This window comes from Cucumis sativus, chromosome 2, assembly GCF_000004075.3.
Source record: "Cucumis sativus cultivar 9930 chromosome 2, Cucumber_9930_V3, whole genome shotgun sequence".
NCBI lineage: Eukaryota > Viridiplantae > Streptophyta > Magnoliopsida > Cucurbitales > Cucurbitaceae > Cucumis > Cucumis sativus.
The window spans coordinates 7,681,260-7,698,691 of record NC_026656.2 but is presented as its reverse complement, the minus strand read 5'-3'; the positions used below and the strand labels follow the sequence as shown (position 1 = coordinate 7,698,691).

Sequence of the window (17,432 nt, the reverse complement as noted above, 5' to 3'; positions counted from 1 at the left end):
AGAATAGTGAAACGGAAACCTAAAAAAATCCCATTCCTTCTTCTTCTTCTCGTTGTTCTTCTATGCTACCTTCTTCAACCTCAAAATTCCCCATTTCCTCTCCGTTTTCTTCTCCCTTTTTCTTTTCCGTCATGACCCTTTTTCTCTTTTCCCCTTTCTTCATCATTCTCTTCTTCTTTGCTTCCCCTTTCATCACCGCTTCTGACCCATCCACCATTTACGACCATCTCCACCTTTATGGCCTCCCCATCGGCCTCCTTCCAAAGAATATCACTAAATTTTCAATTGATTCTTCCACTGGCCGTTTTCAGGTCTTCCTTGATCAACCCTGTAATGCCAAGTTTGAGAATGAGGTTCACTATGATTTCAACGTCTCTGGCAGGCTCTCCTACGGCCAGATTGCTGAATTGGCTGGAATTTCTTCCCAAGAGCTCTTTCTTTGGTTCCCTGTTAAGGGAATTCGTGTAGATTTGTCCACTTCTGGTTTAATTCATTTCGACGTCGGCGTTGTTGACAAGCAATTCTCTCTTTCCCTCTTTGAGTCCCCCATTGATTGCACGGCGGCTGATCCGGTTGATCGATCCATCGCCTTCAATGCTGCCTCTCTTGATATGGATCGTCCTCTTTCGACGGTACGTTAGAGTTAATGTTTTTGTTGCTTCATCATTTATTCAAAGTAGTTATGATGGTTTTGATATCTTTGGTTAAGTTTTTGCGTTGTTTTGGGAATATTGTTGTTTAATATGAACCATGAAGCATTGATATTATACTTCATGCAAGGCAGTCATGTTGATAAATCCATGCCCTTATTTTCCTTGTTTATATTTCTAGAACTGGAATGTTTGTTAATTCATTTTTTCTAAAATTGTATAGAATGATATGGTTAAATAATATTGCTTCTTTTTTAATTCATTGTTTTGGTACCTAATGAATATAGCATTAGAGTAATGTTTTGTGGTGGAAACATGCAGTTTTAGCTTATGTAGATTTTAGATGAATACGTTGGATAGGGATGTAAAATTTGTGATAGGATGTAAAGCTGTAGAGACATGGAAATGAAGAGAGCCAATGTTAATATGTTATCGTTGTTCTCTTCTTTTTAGAATAGCGATGTTCATTGAGGTTGTATTGTTGGTCGAGCCATATCTTAATGTATTCATGTGCTTATGTTCATCGAGTCAGTGAATGGTTGGGCTTATGTTAGGATTTTCCACCTGAAACTCGGTAAAATCCAACAAAGATAGAAACAGAGGCAGCACTCTGTGACAATATATTGATATTTAAAAATAATGTTCACAAACAGACCAAGAGTAATAATCAAACAAGCAAAATAAGCAACAAGACACTAAAACCCAGAACCTTCGAGAAGACAGACAACTTCTCTCTCCAATAGTGGGACCCCTATGTATCTTTTCTCCTCTCTCCATTTGTTGTTTGGTGGAGCAAGTCCCTTTATACCCCTCCACTCGTATGTATGAATAGTCGGAGGCCTTTAAGCTTAACTTTCTGAATTTTGACATATTTTCATGTCGGTTAGTGTAAGTTGAAAAGATGATTAATTACGGTAAGCTCTTTGTTTTTTTTTTAATATCCACGAGTGTTTGGATCAAATTACGCACACCTCAACTAATCTCACGAGACAATCTGTCTGACCTAAAACTCCTAGGAAATTAATTCCTAGGTAGGTGATTACCATGAATTTCTTGACCTTTTAGTCATTTACTAAGAGGATTGTAGAAAACTTTTCGATGTGTATAGTTCAAGTCCGCCTCAAGATAGGATCACTATTGACCCAATTTTGGAATAATCTTACACCTATATTGATTTCTACTTAACTCTAGACATAGAAAATGAGACGAGTGAGCGATGTCTGTTATTGTATGTTATTGTGTTCTTCAAGTGAGTCACAGGGTGGGATGTAGATAAAAAAATTTGCATATTCCCTAATAATCCACAGTTCATATTTGAAGTAATTTTGTAGTTTCTCTCCCACATCCAACTGTGTAAAATTGTTAGTTTCATTATGTTGACCTCCTTGATACTTTTTTCTGATTAAGGCCTTGTAGGCTTGTACATTCTCATGTCCTTAGGAATGAACTTATATCAATAGGATGAATATTAAAATTTAAATTTTCGGCTTTATTAGTATTTTAAAATTTACGATGCATTTTTCTTTGATTTTATGGTCACAAGGCTGGGACTTGTATCTGATAGCATTTTATATTATAATATTGGACTCCTTCATAATCTATACTCATTTTTGGAAGTCATGTTTTTTTAATAAGAGGTTGCTTTTTTGGGTTGTCAAATAATTTCAGAAGGAAGACCAAAGACATAATCCCCAGCTTGAAGTCAGTGAACTAAGGGCATCATCATAGATTAGCAATCAAGAAATGCTGTGGATTTTGTTTCGAGAGAGTCTCGCTTCGCTGGTCCAGTAAACCATAGATTTTCTTCTACTATTTGTGGATTGCTTTTGTTATGTACAGTCTTTGTTTCCTTGTAGTTATATCTGATGGGGGTAAAAGAGGCATATTTTTTTTCGTATAAAGAGTTCACAAAAATATTTCACCTCTAATCCCTCAACTATATACTAATATAGCCTAATTTAAGCAAGGAGATTGTTGCTTGGGTCGGCTTTCAAAAATCTAATAGTTTAGTATAATTTAGTGATTGTCTCATCTGTCGCAAGTGTTTTTTTTTTCTTTTTTCTTCTCTCTATATGAAGTATATTACTGCTTCTGGCTGTGTTTGGTTTTAGCTACTCACGTAAAGAAGTGTTTTTTTTTTTTTTTTTTTGTCTTGTTATTTTAGTCCTACGTTCAGGCTTGTAAATTGTACATTGCGAAAGTGAACTTTCTAGTAGTTACAGAGAATTTACATATAACTTGTAAGCCTCATATGTTCATTTCATACGTAGGTCAGATCCATATTATTCTCAACAATCATTTACAGTTATTATTATGAAGCTTAATTAAGACCATAAAATATCCAAATCAATGTATATTTTTGTAGAAGAATAATGAAAAGGAATTTGTAGTTGAATATAATGCCAATACAATTCCTTTTCATTATTCTTCCTTTTCATAATTTGTAGTTGCTATTATGATCAAGTTATTAGAGGTTGGACCTTAAACCAATTGTTCAATAGTGGATTAAGAGGGAGAGAGAGAGAGAAAGATCAAATAGAGTAATTGGATGTCTGATTTAAAGCTATTAGATATTATGTACAAATTTTAAGATTCAGAAACCTACCATATTATTAAAATATACACTAGAAATATAAAATCTAAACTAGTAATTCAAACGGGAGAAGAAAAAGAAACTCTGAGACACCTACAAACTTGGTCATAAAATCTAAACTAGTAATTCAATTCTTTCTCTTTTATCTTTGTTTATTCTATACCCTGGAAACTTGGTCATAATAGCAACTAGCTCGACCTACCATACTTGATAACTCAGTCATGATTATATCATGCTTGAACTTGGTCATGACGATGTCATGCTTGAACTTCGTCACTTGGTCATGATGATGTCATGCTTGAACTTTGTCAAGATAGAAGAGTCTTGTTCATACTATATTGCCTAAACTCGATGGTAATGGCTAAAGTGGTCAACATAGCCCCATACTCTGACTGTGCACATTGACCGTCGAGAACTCGGTATATAGAATAACATGACTTTCTTACTTGAAACCATTCTCATCAAACTCATGCTTTTTAAGCATCTTTCTAAAACGTCAGTAAATTACAATTTCATTTCAAAAACTCAAGCTTACTCATAAATCATTGCTTGCAATTCTCATTAATAAATACGTGCTTTGTTAAAACATTCCTAAGCTCGTGCTTTGTTAAAACATTCCTAGGCTCATGCTTTGGAATCATTTTCTAAATAAGTAAGCTTGTAAAATACGCTTTGAAACTTCATTTAGAGATCACTTTGTCACTCACAGATGGTAGCTCAAACCCTCGGCCTGTAAACTTGCCTGATCTCCTATTGACCTGGAATAATGGAAAATAATTCCATTCAATTTCCTCAAGTCATAAAAATACCAAAACTTTGCCTAAAAATTTCTAAAACACCGAAAGCAGCCCAAAATCACATATTTGGCATGAGTGGCGTGCATGGGGTGAGTAGCAATGGCTGGCACACGTGCGTAGGACCCTAGGGTAGGTCGTGTTGCGTGCTAACCTCACAAGAGGGGACATGTCATGTGTCTTGCATCTTGCGCACATCCTCTTCGAGTGTAGGGCTTGACGCAGATACCTTGCCAATGCTATGGACCCAACACAAACGAAAACCTCATCTCTAACCTCTTTCCTCACCAACTTGCACACTCATTTCGCCTAGTGACCCTTGATACTCGACAAACCACCACACTGTTCAGAAACTCATTTTTTGGCCAGAACCATAAATCTACTTTAGAGACTTATATCTTAAAATCCATAATTCAAATGAGTTTGCATAAGATCGGACTACGAAATAGTAACCACTAGATGTAACTTCGTTAACTAGTTAGGTTTCTATTTCTTTAGGATGACCTAGATAACTTAGTCTTAATCTTTGGTGTATTATGAACTCATATTCATGAGAGATTGTCCTTTAATTTGTATAGGTAAGAGTAGTCAGATCATCATCTCCATATGCTTATCATTTTGGGGACAAGACTGAGTGGAGAGCTAGAAACATAATTACATAAGATGAAATTCACTCATAGAGTAAGTAGATGAGTGTTCCCTTAAATGGTGTCTCCGGGACTTGAACAAAGAGTCCTACCCTCTCTATGGCACCAGAAGGATTTCTATTTATTGGTTAAACCATAAACAGGTTGTTCATTAGAGGAGCACTAGTATTTAAGGACTAAAGGTAACCTATGGTAAAATAGTAATTTGATCCAGCTGGTGTTACGAACACTCGTGAAGGACTAATTTACTGTTATTGGTCTATATCCATGGACACGAAAATATATCTACATTGAGAAGAGTTCAGTTGTGAGTCTTTAGTAGAGTGTAAACAGTTAACGAATATTGATTGAGTTTAACCAATTAATCTCATATCGTTGTAGCTTCTTGTTTGTAGGTCCATTGGGTCCCCTTCCTAGCTCCTAAAAAGTAATGTGATTTATTTATATTGGTTGTAATTTGAAATGTTCAAATATACTTTGGAAATTGGTATAATATATAGTGATACACTATAATATAAAGTTTATCAAACTTTATTATATAAATTTAATTTTGGATATGATTCAAAATTAATTTATGAGAGATAGAATATTTAAATGAGTTCAAATATTAATTTAATGTAAATTGGATTCATATTAAAATTATTGGTTATGAGACAAAATTATATTTGAATATGATTCAAATTTAATTTAAGTTAAATATAAGATATTTAATTTAGATATTAATTAATTGAAGAATTAATTAATAGTCTACTTTAATTTTATTTAATTAAATTAATTTAAAACTATAAAATATTGGAGAGATATTCATTAAATATGATTTAAATGAAATATTAATTAAATATGATTTAATTAATTATTAATTATTAATTAATTAGTTGATTTGAAATTTCTATTAAATTAATATAATCGAATGATTCTCTCATACGGTCTTTCTTAACCATGAAGGAAAGAAAGTTATAAATATGCAGTAGAAAACAGTTTTCTCTTGAACTAATGATTTTGCTTTTATACAAAATTGTTTCTCTCGAAAACTTTTCTCATTCTAATTAGCTCCCACAAACCAATCTCATCCTAGATGACAGGAAGGTCTCCAACGGGTGGTGTCCCAATTCAATAAATTATAGATTCAGAGACATCAACAATAGTAAGTTCTTTGTATTTTTTAATTTAAAAGCATGCTTAGGTTTTTATTTAGAATTTTAATTCTAAATATTGTCAATATACTGGTATTTTGGGATTTTCAAATTAAGTTAAGAAATGGTTAGGTAAAATCTTCCACTGTCTAGGGCTTTTATCCCTTCAGTTAGGAGATTTCAAGGCTGAAAGAGGTTATGATCAGAGATTTGTTAACCTGAGCCTAGGTGCGGATATGGATGGAGGATTCTGATATGACTTCGGACTTAACTTAACCCATGGTGGGTGGCTCTATGTATACATAGAAGCATATATCGAGTTTGTTACTGTGGTAGGTGCTAAGTTTGTGTGAGCTTAGTCTAGTCTCGTGTTTCCTTGTGGATATGGATTACATGTGAGCTATTCTGGACTAGTATTCTCTCAAAGTTGGATTAGATGGAGGTTGTTACTGTGCCATGTGCTAAATATGTGTAAGCTCAGTCTCGCCATGTGTTTTCTGTGGATATGGATCATGTGTGAGTTATTCTCAAGCGTGTATTTAGTATTCTACCATGGTCGGATTGGATGGAGGTTGTCATCGTGGCGGGTACTAAGTATGTGTGAGCTCAATTTGGCCGCATGATTCCTTGAATCATGTGAGAGCTATTCTTGGTCGTATATTTAAGTTCTGCTATGTTAGACCCTTATATCGTACACGTTTGTTGGCATTACTTGTTATTTACATAATGTGCAATGATAATGTTTTAATTATTTTTTTATTATCGACACACATTTACACAGTCTCGAGAGCATGTTTTACAAACTTTTACTTCTAAAAACTTACCACTCACTGAGTTTTTAGTTCACGTTTCAATGTTTTCTCTTCCCTAGGTAGAGGTCAAGGACTAAGCATATGTTGAGCTTCCCTGTCATTGATTGTAGATATTCTCATCCTTTTTATATGTATACACTTAAGTTTTGTATTGCATCATTGGGTGATTAGAAGAAGCGAGAGTCACAATGATGATTTGAGTTTTGATAGGTCTCTTATTAGACTGTATTTATTTTGTAACTAATTCGTAGTTGATTATAAACTCTGATTGGGACTCTGAACTAGTTGGATGAGTGTGTGATGAGACACACTCGATACTATTTTGAGTTTGAAGAAAAATTTTTATATATAGAAGTGAAAATCTTCTTTAGGGTTCAGGCTAACCCATATTTTAGGGGAGATGCTGTCGAAATTCTCGTAGAATTTTATATTACTTGTTCTATAGAAGTTTAAGTTGAATAATGTTGTTTTCAAAAAGTGTTTTCATGATATAGGGTTAGGAGGGAAAACCTAAAATGGAGTGTGGCATTTTTCTTCCTATTTCTTAACATTTGTATTGTGAATTCTATAACCTCTAGTGCATTTTGAATCAATTTTTATGATATTTTTTTAATGAAAAAGTTAATCGTCCTATTTCTTAAATATTGTATATATGAAATATGAAAGATGAAAATTATTTTAAATGAAAAAGTGTTGAAATTATTTACATTATAACAAAATTTTACTTTTGTTATAGATTAGGATAGAACAAATAGACACAAATTCTTTGAGACTAAACCATTACAACATATAAAAACTTAAAACTAATTAAAAACATGTTGGAATGATTCACACTCGAGTTTCAAAACCTAAGAATGGAAGAAAAGAGAGAAGAGAAATAAAAGAAGAAAAAAAACTAATGGCAAGATTACCTAATTGTGAGGGTTTAATTGAGAATAAAAATAAAATAAATTAAAAAATATTATACCCTTTATTAGTTTTCTCAAAAGTGATACATACTGCAATTACCTAATAGATATCTATAAGTATTTATCGTTAAAGTGATAGGTGTTTATCTAAGTCTATTAAAGTCTGTCATAGATAAAAAAAAAGTAAAAGTTTGTTATATTGATGAATAAATGGGCTCATTTCGCTATATTAGAAACTATATCTAAGAAAATTAGATTTTACTGGCAAAGTTACGAAGTTTTGAAATTAAGCTTTTATAGTAAATTCAACGTGGTTTTAAATTTCCAATTTACCTTTTTTTAAATAACAAATTGATCTTTTGATAACAAAGTAGTAAAGTTTGAAGTTAGTCTACTAATAAACTTATCGAAGGATAAATTAATTTGTAAGAAAGGAGGATCGAATTAAAACACACAAAATTTCATGAATACTTGTCATTGTAGTTCAAAATTTTCTCTTTACAGTGGATAGAAATGAACACAATAAAGTAGTAGACCATCAAAGGAATTTCTCCATCGTCAAGGCTTAGAACATGAATATGGGATCAAATTTGTTATCGATTTGGTGAGATTTTGAGTCGGAGAATAGTCATGAACACTTGTGAATCTTTAATTTTCATAATCAAACTGTGTAATTATATAACAAAATGACATGCAAATCTCATGAGCAATTCAATTTGATACTTAACAATCAAATATCTCTATCCTCAGGTTTTGATGGAAGAATTGTTTGATGAACAACACACCAAGCATAAGCATATAGCTTATTTACCATACTTGGAAATTATCAACTTATTCAATGTCAAAGTCAACCTTTAACTTTCTAGGGTCAAAAGTGACTTTTCATGTTTTACTAAAAAGCATAATTCTCTTTTTTGCTCTTAATTTAAAGAATCAATTTTAAAATAAACAAATAATTAATTAAATTTCACTTAACCCAGCTCAATCTGATTGGCCTAATTTGGATCCTATTTGAATTTCAAATATTTAAATATCATTTCTCGATGAATTCGTAATTATTAATTATATAGAATATTATTAACAATTTCATCAATTCAAACTATTCAAATTTCTCAACCACTTTGTTCTAAGTTTAATTTCATAGTGAGCTAGTAGAAGGACCTACAAATTATGAGCCCTAGCGATCAAAGATTAACGGAACAAACTCTTTTAACCAAGCTAATCTTTAGCGCTATGATATTAATTATCAAAACAATAATTAATTGACATAGCTGCCCTCACTAATTATATGCTTTGGTTGTTCTGCCCTTTTATAATATTTCCATCTAGACTTGAAAGCGTTGAGATTGAGATAGATATTCACAACAGTCGAAGATTAGTCAAATAAGAAGGCAGCATAGATAAACATATCATAATTATTGTAACTCAACACATTATCCTCCAAATGAATAGAATTGTGAAAGCCCAGCAGCCACTATTATCTGCTGATGTACAAAGGACAAGGCTCACAACCCTAGTTAAAATCAAATCATCAGAGGATCAGAAGTCGCAATCTACAAGGAGATCCTGAGTGTTGCGCAAAGAAGTCGAATCCTCATGAGGTGTTAAGAGTGAAAGAAGAAGAAAGATATTGTCAATGGAGGCAGTTCACTACTCAGTTGTCACACTCTTGGCAAGGTTCCTAGGCTGATCACAATTGTAACCCCTAAGAACAGTGAGATGATATGCCAATAACTGCACCAACCACAACAGGGCAATGTCATAATTCAACACAAATATACTGCCACATAAATTCATCGATAACTTGGAAAAAGTAATCTAATTCTCAATGCACACTCGCTAACAGAACTAAAAGGTCGAATTTTAAAGAATTGAGTCGTAAATCAGAAGCCTACCATCACATTTTAACTTTCAAGGGCCAACCAGTACTTAATTTTATTAGTATAATTATAAATGAACTATTGTATTTTACAATGTTACACTACGGTATTTAAACTTAGCTTTAATTGGTATTTAAGTTATATTTTGTAACTTTATCTCTGAATTTCAGTGCAATGTCTGGTCTCTAAATTGTAATAAGAGTCTAACGAGTACTTCAACTTCTAATTTTAAAAAATAACTACTGAACTTGGGCCCTATTACATCACACTGAAAATTTAGGGACCAATTAGACAACACTTGATCCTTATAATTTAACCATCAACCTTCTACTCATATTTAATTAGTATAAATGAACTATTCTGCTTGTTTTGACGTTTCAGGTCAATCAATTACCCAATAAAACTCAGCATTAATACCTGTAATGGAATAATATTAACGACGGGTTGAAGGCAATCCTCAACTTGGGGAACTTCTATTACTCTACAGGAATCTCCAGGACACACGCTTTGAGCATCCCCTTCGGAACACATGACTATGAGGCGACCTTTGCGAGCATGAAGTTGTTGGATGACAGACTGCTGCTTGCTGTTAACAGATTGATTACTCAGTAATTGAAGGTTTTAGAAAATTTATACAATTCTGCACCAGCAAAAAAATAAACCTGAAGCAAGCATCACGTGTAGCAATAACAACGATTGGGAGATTTTCGTCGACCAATGCTAAAGGACCGTGTTTCATTTCCCCAGCAAGCAATCCTTCACTGTGCATTAGTGCCACTTCCTTTACTTTCAAAGCACCTTCAAGCGCTGTAGCATAGTTGTATCCTCTCCCAAAGACGAGAAGTGACTGCTCAGCAATCAGTAGTTCAGCAAGATCCTTCATTTCCCGATCAAGTTTCAGCACTTCCCTCACTTTGTCTGCAATTAGGAATGTCAAAGTAAGTTTAAGTTACGAACCCTTTTTGCACACTCAGAAAAATGTAGTTCATCTTGTTTAGAACCTTGAGTTTTCAAACTTGTTTTATTTTAGTTTCTAAATTTTTAGAGGTTTGTTTTAGTCCGTCAAGTTAAGACATTCTATTTCTGTCGCTAAGTTTATGTCAAATATATATTTTAGTCATACCAGTGATTTTTCATTGGTCATTCGATACTTGACCATATATGACTTCAAAAACTTACCATGTAAACATCAATTAATCAAGTAAATGAATATAAGAATGTGCCTGTGTCAGGTGTTTTTGGAAGATCAAAATGATATTTTATGCAAAGTTCAAGTACCAAGACAAAACATTTAAAAGTTCAGAGACAAATTAAACGAAATCAACATGGAAGCTTAGAGTCCAAAACAGGATTTAAACCAAGCATATAATAAATGAGAAGGAACATCAATGAAGTAAAACAAGACTTACTTGGCAATTCAAATAAGCCATCTATTATAGCCTCTCTTCTTCTTTGATGGGAGATTGAGTCACCACCAACTGCCAGAGCCATCATGGCCATCACAACTATTTGACTTGTGTATGCCTGTAAATTTTCCAAGTTATAATAAGAGCCATCAATATCAATTGGATAAAAAAAAAAAGTTTGGTGAATCCATTCTCACTTTTGTACTTGCAACACCAATCTCAGCACCCGCATTTATATGAATTCCACAATGTGTATTCCTAGCTATTGCACTACCAACTGTATTTGTTATGCCTACGCACAATGCTCCGTTTTCTAAAGCATATTCCAAGGCATGCAAAGTATCTGCAGTTTCACCAGATTGACTGACAAAAACAGCCGTATCTTCTCTATATATTGGCCCTTGGCGATCCAAGAGATCACTAGCAATTTCCATTGTAACGGGAACACCTACATTAGACAAGGAAAAAGAAATACAGAGAGTTCAGTAGCCACCAGTTTTCACAATTGGAAGATATGCTTATAATCTAACAGTCAGTACCAGATAGTTCTTCAAGGATAGGCCTGGCAGCTAAAGCAGCATTATAGCTTGTACCACAACCAACAAAAACAATACGTCTACTTCGCCTTATTGTTTTAAGGCGATCTTTTAGTCCACCCAAGAGAACATTTTTCTCTTTGGAAGAAGCTCGACGTATTAGCCTACCCCTCATTGTGGTCGTTAAAGATTCAGGCTGTTCGTGAATTTCTTTCTGCATGTAGTGCTCATAACTTCCCTTGTTTATTTGCTCAACCTCCATTTCTAGAACAGAAAGTGCACGTTGCACTGATGCAGGTCTAGAAATAGCTCCACCACTTTTCCCCTTTTCCTTGTCAAACTTCAATATGGATATAGCTCCATCCTAAAGCAAACAACATAAAAGTCCCTTGTTTATAGCATCCGAAGCTTTAGAAGTCAACAACTCTATAAGTTGCTCCGTATTTTGGTGTGATAAGTTGGAGAAACAAAAGATTAAACTTTCATAATTTTTTCTCAATAAGAATGAGACACACACCAACCTACTCGTCATTCAAAAGCAACATGTAATGTTATAGAAAAGTAGATGCTCAAAATCAATGAAGCAAAATGGCAAGTTCAAAAGAATATGTTGACAACCCAGTAATTTATGGTTGCAACACAGAAAAAATCAAGGTTGAAAAAGAGAGAAGAGATGAAAGAAAATAAACCTTGATATGAACAACTTCACCATCTTCTATCACCAAGGCTTTCTTTGTATGTTCAACTACTGCATTAGCATCGCTGGATAAGAAAAGTTCTTTTGGGTGCCCATTTTTCGAAAGAAACTTGTCATCATTGAAGGCTGATCCATTGCAGGTATTTTCAGCTAAATCCTAACATAGGGATTAAAGTAAAAACACAAAAAGGAGGAAGAGAGAAGTTAGACATAAGTACAGTGACATTTACATAATTTGAAGTTAAAGTTGAATAATGTATTGTAAAAAGCCACAATACAGAAGTTTCATTGAATATCACCAGAACATAATTTGAACTTAAATGGAGCCTCTTGCTAGATAGATAAGACATTAAGAAAAAAGGAGAAAAACACAACATCAAATGTGGTTACTAGAATTCAAACATGAATGATGTTTACATCGCAAGTATAATGCCCAAGGGACCAATCCTCAACAAAATCTTACAACTTTTTTGTTGAAGAACAAAATTACCATATATACACCATAACAATTATCACAACTTCAATGATATCCTCAAAATTTCCACAAAACCTAAAGTGAAGAGTTATCCTACAAAAATCAATGTTAAATGCTGAAATGATGGATAATAATCACAAAAATCAGAATAATAACAGGAAAACTTTTACGTTTATGAACCCCTCATAATTGTAATAGACTTTGATTAACTTCAAACAAAATAGGAAAGAAGAGAAAGTAAGGATGTAAAAGACAAACTACCCCAATTTTTCTTTTTTTTCTGAAAAAAACCGGCCAAGTTGGAGGAGCATACAGTCATTAATCTTTTACTATTATTCTTAAGTCTTAACTTACTTTAACTCCGAGGATCAATGGACTACCACGTTTGCAAGCAATCAATTCATTCGGGTAATGTCTGCTTTTAAAAATTAGAGCATAAGCTCCTTCCAGATGCCTCATAACTTCAAGCACAACTTGATTAAATGTGACAGCCTGACCACCTGTAAAACAAGATCATATTCACATGAGCCATCATTAACTGAAATTTGATTTTTTGATAAACACTAAAAAACTATTCAAATGAGCATATTCATAACTTAAACTCATGACAGGTGGTATTTCTACTACAAAAAACATAAGCAGATAAAATACTAATTACTCGACAAAGAAGCTAAACAGCTGTTAGGAATTGCACTCGAAAGTCCTTAGGAAAAACACTGAAGAATTGTTTTCCTTGAACAAATACTAATTACAAAAAAATGTTATAGAAACTGAGGAAACCAGACACCCATGGTAAATGGTAGTAAGATAACCAAGGAAATTATATATATATGTATATATTGGAAACAGAGATGTATAGCAGGGGTAGAAAAAACCCCTTCCCACATAATTAATAAAGAAGAGGCCTCAAATTGTTAATAGTCATTAGAGGCTCTAATTACAAAAGAATTTGGTGTAATTTGTATACCAAAAGAGCCTGTAGGCCAGAGAAACACACAGAACTACAGTTATTGTTTCACTGGGTCTTGTTATTCAACATTTTGGCTGTATTGTTTACCAAAAGTCTTTTATACCTTCAGTTGCATTATCAAAAACGAATTTTGCCAGCTTGGGAATCACTTCCGTGTCGGTATCAGATTCAAAAACAAAACCATGTCGGACAAGAGTTTCCTTTAAGACCTGAAGATAAGAGTTTTAGTGAAGGTCAGACATAAGGGAAGAGAAAGTCAAATATTGGAGCAAATAGAATTTTAAAAGTAAAATATAAATTGGAGAGTCATGAATAGTAGCAGAATAAAAAATATAGAATTGAGATCCAGCAAGCAGTTCACCATGTGTTTAGCTGAACAATTAAAGCATCTAATAATTTACTTGAGGCTAGAAGTTCAAATCTCCACTCGTGGCATTAGTTGTATAAGAAAATATAAACAGATAAAAGTAATGGAAATCTGTCAACAAACCTCATAATTAGTAATAATTCCATTATGAACAACCAAAAATTCATTTTCAGGACCAGAGGTTTGAGGATGACTATTCCTTGGAGCTGGCTCTCCATGAGTTGCCCAACGGGTATGTGCAATCCCAGCATGTACAGAGAAATGTTCATCCAAATTCAAATTGATTGATTCAACATCTGAAGATTTTACATTGCCACAGTTAGCTATGTCTAAAATTTCCCAAGACCAAGGAGTTGTTAACTTCAAACAAATGAAGGAAACAAGTATTAGCAATAAACAATCACAAAAGGTACAGGAGAGAAGTAAAAGCACAAACAGTTAACTTTGCTCTGTCAATGTCCTTGTTCCTTAGGGAAACAGAGTCTCAATTAGAAAACGGTACAATGATGGCCATTCCCAACAATTGTGAGGAGAGATCAGGAAAAAAAAATATATTGTACCGTACAAGCTTCATTCATGTCTGATCATAATAGTAACATTTATGTATGAATTAAATGAAGTATATGTGAAAGCAGTATTACAAAATTAACCCTGTGAGATCATGCTGTCATTAAAAGCCATGATCCAACTCAATTAAGAACGTTAACTCAGAAATAACTACTAATCCATGATTAACAAGTAATTAGACATTCCGTAGTTAGAACAACTAAAGAGGGTGAATGAAGATCACAAATAAAGAAAGAAAAAAACCCTCCCAATAACAAAAGAACAGAGAGAGAAAAAGAAAAAGGAAATACCCCGGTCAACAGATTTGACGAGAGAATCGATATTGCCAGCCTGACGAAAGACGAGAGGAAGTGGAGGGAGGGAATGGCCATTGGTGAGATCCGAATTGAATTGAGAGTGAGAAGGGGAAGAATCAATGGAGATCCCAGCGGAATCGTAGCCTCTGTACTCCAAACGGCGGAGGCCATTGAACAAGACCTGGAGAATGAAGCGCCTATCTCTGTCGACATTGTAATTCAAATAGGCGAAAATCCCACACATTGTGGAGTTGAAATGGGTAATTGGAGAATCAGATCCAAGGGGTGATAGGTATGGAGTTAGAAGAAAGTGAATTTTATGGGGGGAAGAAGGGGATGGCTATTGGGCGTTGAAGGTTTGACTTGGTAATACTAATTTAGGTGTTGCTGGAAATGAAGAGGGAGTTTAATTTTCAAACACTTTGATGGAAACTAAACTCCCATTGCCTTCCTTTTCCTTTTGAATCTTCCATTCATTTGTTTCTCTTATGGTCACCATCATACCAATTTGCTTATATTCCCAATTTGCCCCTTTCATCGTTCCTTTTCCATCTCATGGGTGCTGCCTCAAATTAAAACAAACAACCAAATTCTATATTCTATTCTCTTATCACTTCCTTTTACCTTTAAAAACATGTGGACTTATCAAGTTTCTTTTTTTAATATATAGACTATGGTTAGAATAAAATCACATGCCACTCTCAATTTCTTTTATATTTGTTTATGAATATTTATTCAAATATAATCACTAATTGCTTAAACTATACATTGTTTAATATCTTTTAATTAATTATAAATCTCAATTATGTTTGTTTTTTAATGATTGAACGTGTAATTAATAAGAAATTTGGAATAATTGATCAAACAAAGAGCTAACAAAATTTAAATATCCATTTTTAAAAATAACAAAAATGATTTTAAATTAGAAAAATGCCAAAATTATTATTATTATTACCAATTATCTAGGTACGAAAATATCCCTACACAATAAAAACCAATTAATTAGAAAATATCAAAATACAAAAATAACCCAAAATAGATAGTAAATTTCGAAGAATCTTAAATTCAAAGGATGAAAATAAAATTCTATTCAAACTTACAGAATTTTAACTTTGAATTTACTTATGGAATAAAATCATATCTAACAAAAGAAAAATTCCACAAATACAATTTAATTAAAAGAAAAAACTAAATTTGATAATCAATTTTTTTTGTATAGAATCAACCCAAACATAAATAGTTTGTATTCAAAACTTTGATTGTAAAATATAAAATATAAAATTCAAACATGAAAATAAAATTTCATTCCTTATTAAAGCTTCCAAAACTCAATCCATGGTTGAACCCCTAAACAAATTAAAAGCTCGACAAGTGGCGTGAATAGCACAAATGAGGACGGTCCTTGGTCTTCTACCTCATCCAAAAGCCATTATGACTAAAAACCCCCCTTTATACAAAAATTCTACTTCTTTGCTTCCATCATACTCCATTACCCTTCTCAATGCACTTCGGCTATTGCGCGAGTTCGATATTGCTGCTTACAAGATCTCACAATTATGGTTTTTCTTAACATTTCCTTCACTTTTCTTTCCTTCTTGCATTTTGATTTTAGGTTCTGTTTAACAAATCTGGTAACACATAAAGAGATTCTTCCTCTTGTAACTTCGTTTATAGTTGAAAATAAAAAATATAATTACCAAAAGAGTACTCAATAATTAGAAATAATTAGAAGAAGGTTTTAAAGATTTAGAAAACCAAATATGCAAACATTTGTATATATATAAATAAGGGAGAGATTGAAACTAGGAATAAAAAAAAAAAAAGTGAAATCCGCTACCAAAAAGATTTACATAAATTTAAAATTTAAATCAAATTAAGTTGAAAAATCAACCATTAGGCAAATTTGAAACTCTTAAGGGCAATCTCTAAATAATGAAAAGAAAGAAAAGTGTTAAAAATCTTATTATTTTCGGGTTTGTGTTATTTTCATGGTTTTCCCTTAAACAAAACTTTTAGGGCTATTTGATTTGTAGGTAAAGAGGGTGGGAATTGATATGGCTTACAAAGCCCACATTTGGTTTTATGGGTATATATTTTTTACCCCTTGAAAAGATACTTTTCGGAGTTTGTTATTTAACACAAGTAGGGGTGTTCTCGATAATGAGAGGACCAACATGGACTACTCAACCCAAACCGTAAGGGTTAGGTTAGAAAATTGAAAAAAATGCATCGGGTTACCAGGTTGGAAAATTAAGGGTCGGGTTCATCCAACCCAACCCGATTTAGGGATATATATATATATAGAAAACCCATAAATAACACCCCTAATTTTCATTTTAAGTTTTGCCCCACCCTAACCTAGACCTCATAACTTGTACACTAAAATAGGTACTCTCTTTCTTTACTTATATACGTTTGGCATTGTTGAACTTCAAAACAGATATAAGATAAATTGTGGGGATACTATACTAATATTTGTTTTTAAATGTTATTATATATTTAACTATGTGTTATCTAGTGCAATTACCCCATTCAAACATTCTCGAGTATATATAAAATTCGATGGTCCAAATTGTACTCCTCCCACCACTTATGAGAAATTCCATCAATTTTCTTTTATTGTTGTTGTTATTATTATTTTGATAAATTGCAAAAACCAACGAGAGCTAAGGTGGTAGTTACAATTTTTACTATTATAAAG

At 33.0% G+C, this 17,432-nt stretch overlaps 2 protein-coding genes across 2 annotated transcripts; one reads left to right on the top strand and one right to left on the bottom strand.

Moving 5' to 3' along the window:
- Positions 1-2,884, top strand: LOC101222871. The gene is made up of 2 exons (XM_004138864.3): positions 1-632; positions 2,319-2,884. The coding sequence occupies exons 1-2, from the start codon at positions 63-65 to the stop codon at positions 2,376-2,378; spliced, it is 630 nt and encodes a 209-aa protein (XP_004138912.1). The 5' UTR covers positions 1-62; the 3' UTR covers positions 2,379-2,884.
- A 6,028-nt stretch (positions 2,885-8,912) lies between these two features.
- LOC101222628 (glutamine--fructose-6-phosphate aminotransferase [isomerizing] 2) lies at positions 8,913-15,249 on the bottom strand. The gene is made up of 11 exons (XM_004138863.3): positions 14,726-15,249; positions 13,992-14,164; positions 13,605-13,710; positions 12,886-13,031; positions 12,049-12,213; positions 11,363-11,723; positions 11,021-11,271; positions 10,827-10,941; positions 10,080-10,335; positions 9,835-10,003; positions 8,913-9,271 (listed from the first exon to the last, which is right to left on the bottom strand). Exons 1-11 carry the CDS (start codon positions 14,973-14,975, stop codon positions 9,188-9,190), a joined length of 2,076 nt encoding a protein of 691 aa, XP_004138911.1. The 5' UTR covers positions 14,976-15,249; the 3' UTR covers positions 8,913-9,187.
- Between the last annotated feature and the right edge of the window lie 2,183 nt (positions 15,250-17,432).

Coding starts and splice junctions, on each gene's coding strand:
- LOC101222628 (XM_004138863.3), bottom strand. CDS start 14,975: ATGTGTGGGATTTTCGCCTATTTGAATTACAATGTCGACAGAGATAGG. Junction 13,711..13,991: donor GAATTATTACTAATTATGAG/GTTTGTTGACAG, acceptor TCTTATCTTCAG/GTCTTAAAGGAAACTCTTGT. Junction 12,214..12,885: donor CATTGATCCTCGGAGTTAAA/GTAAGTTAAGAC, acceptor TCCCTATGTTAG/GATTTAGCTGAAAATACCTG.
- LOC101222871 (XM_004138864.3), top strand. CDS start 63: ATGCTACCTTCTTCAACCTCAAAATTCCCCATTTCCTCTCCGTTTTCT. Junction 633..2,318: donor TGGATCGTCCTCTTTCGACG/GTACGTTAGAGT, acceptor AAATAATTTCAG/AAGGAAGACCAAAGACATAA.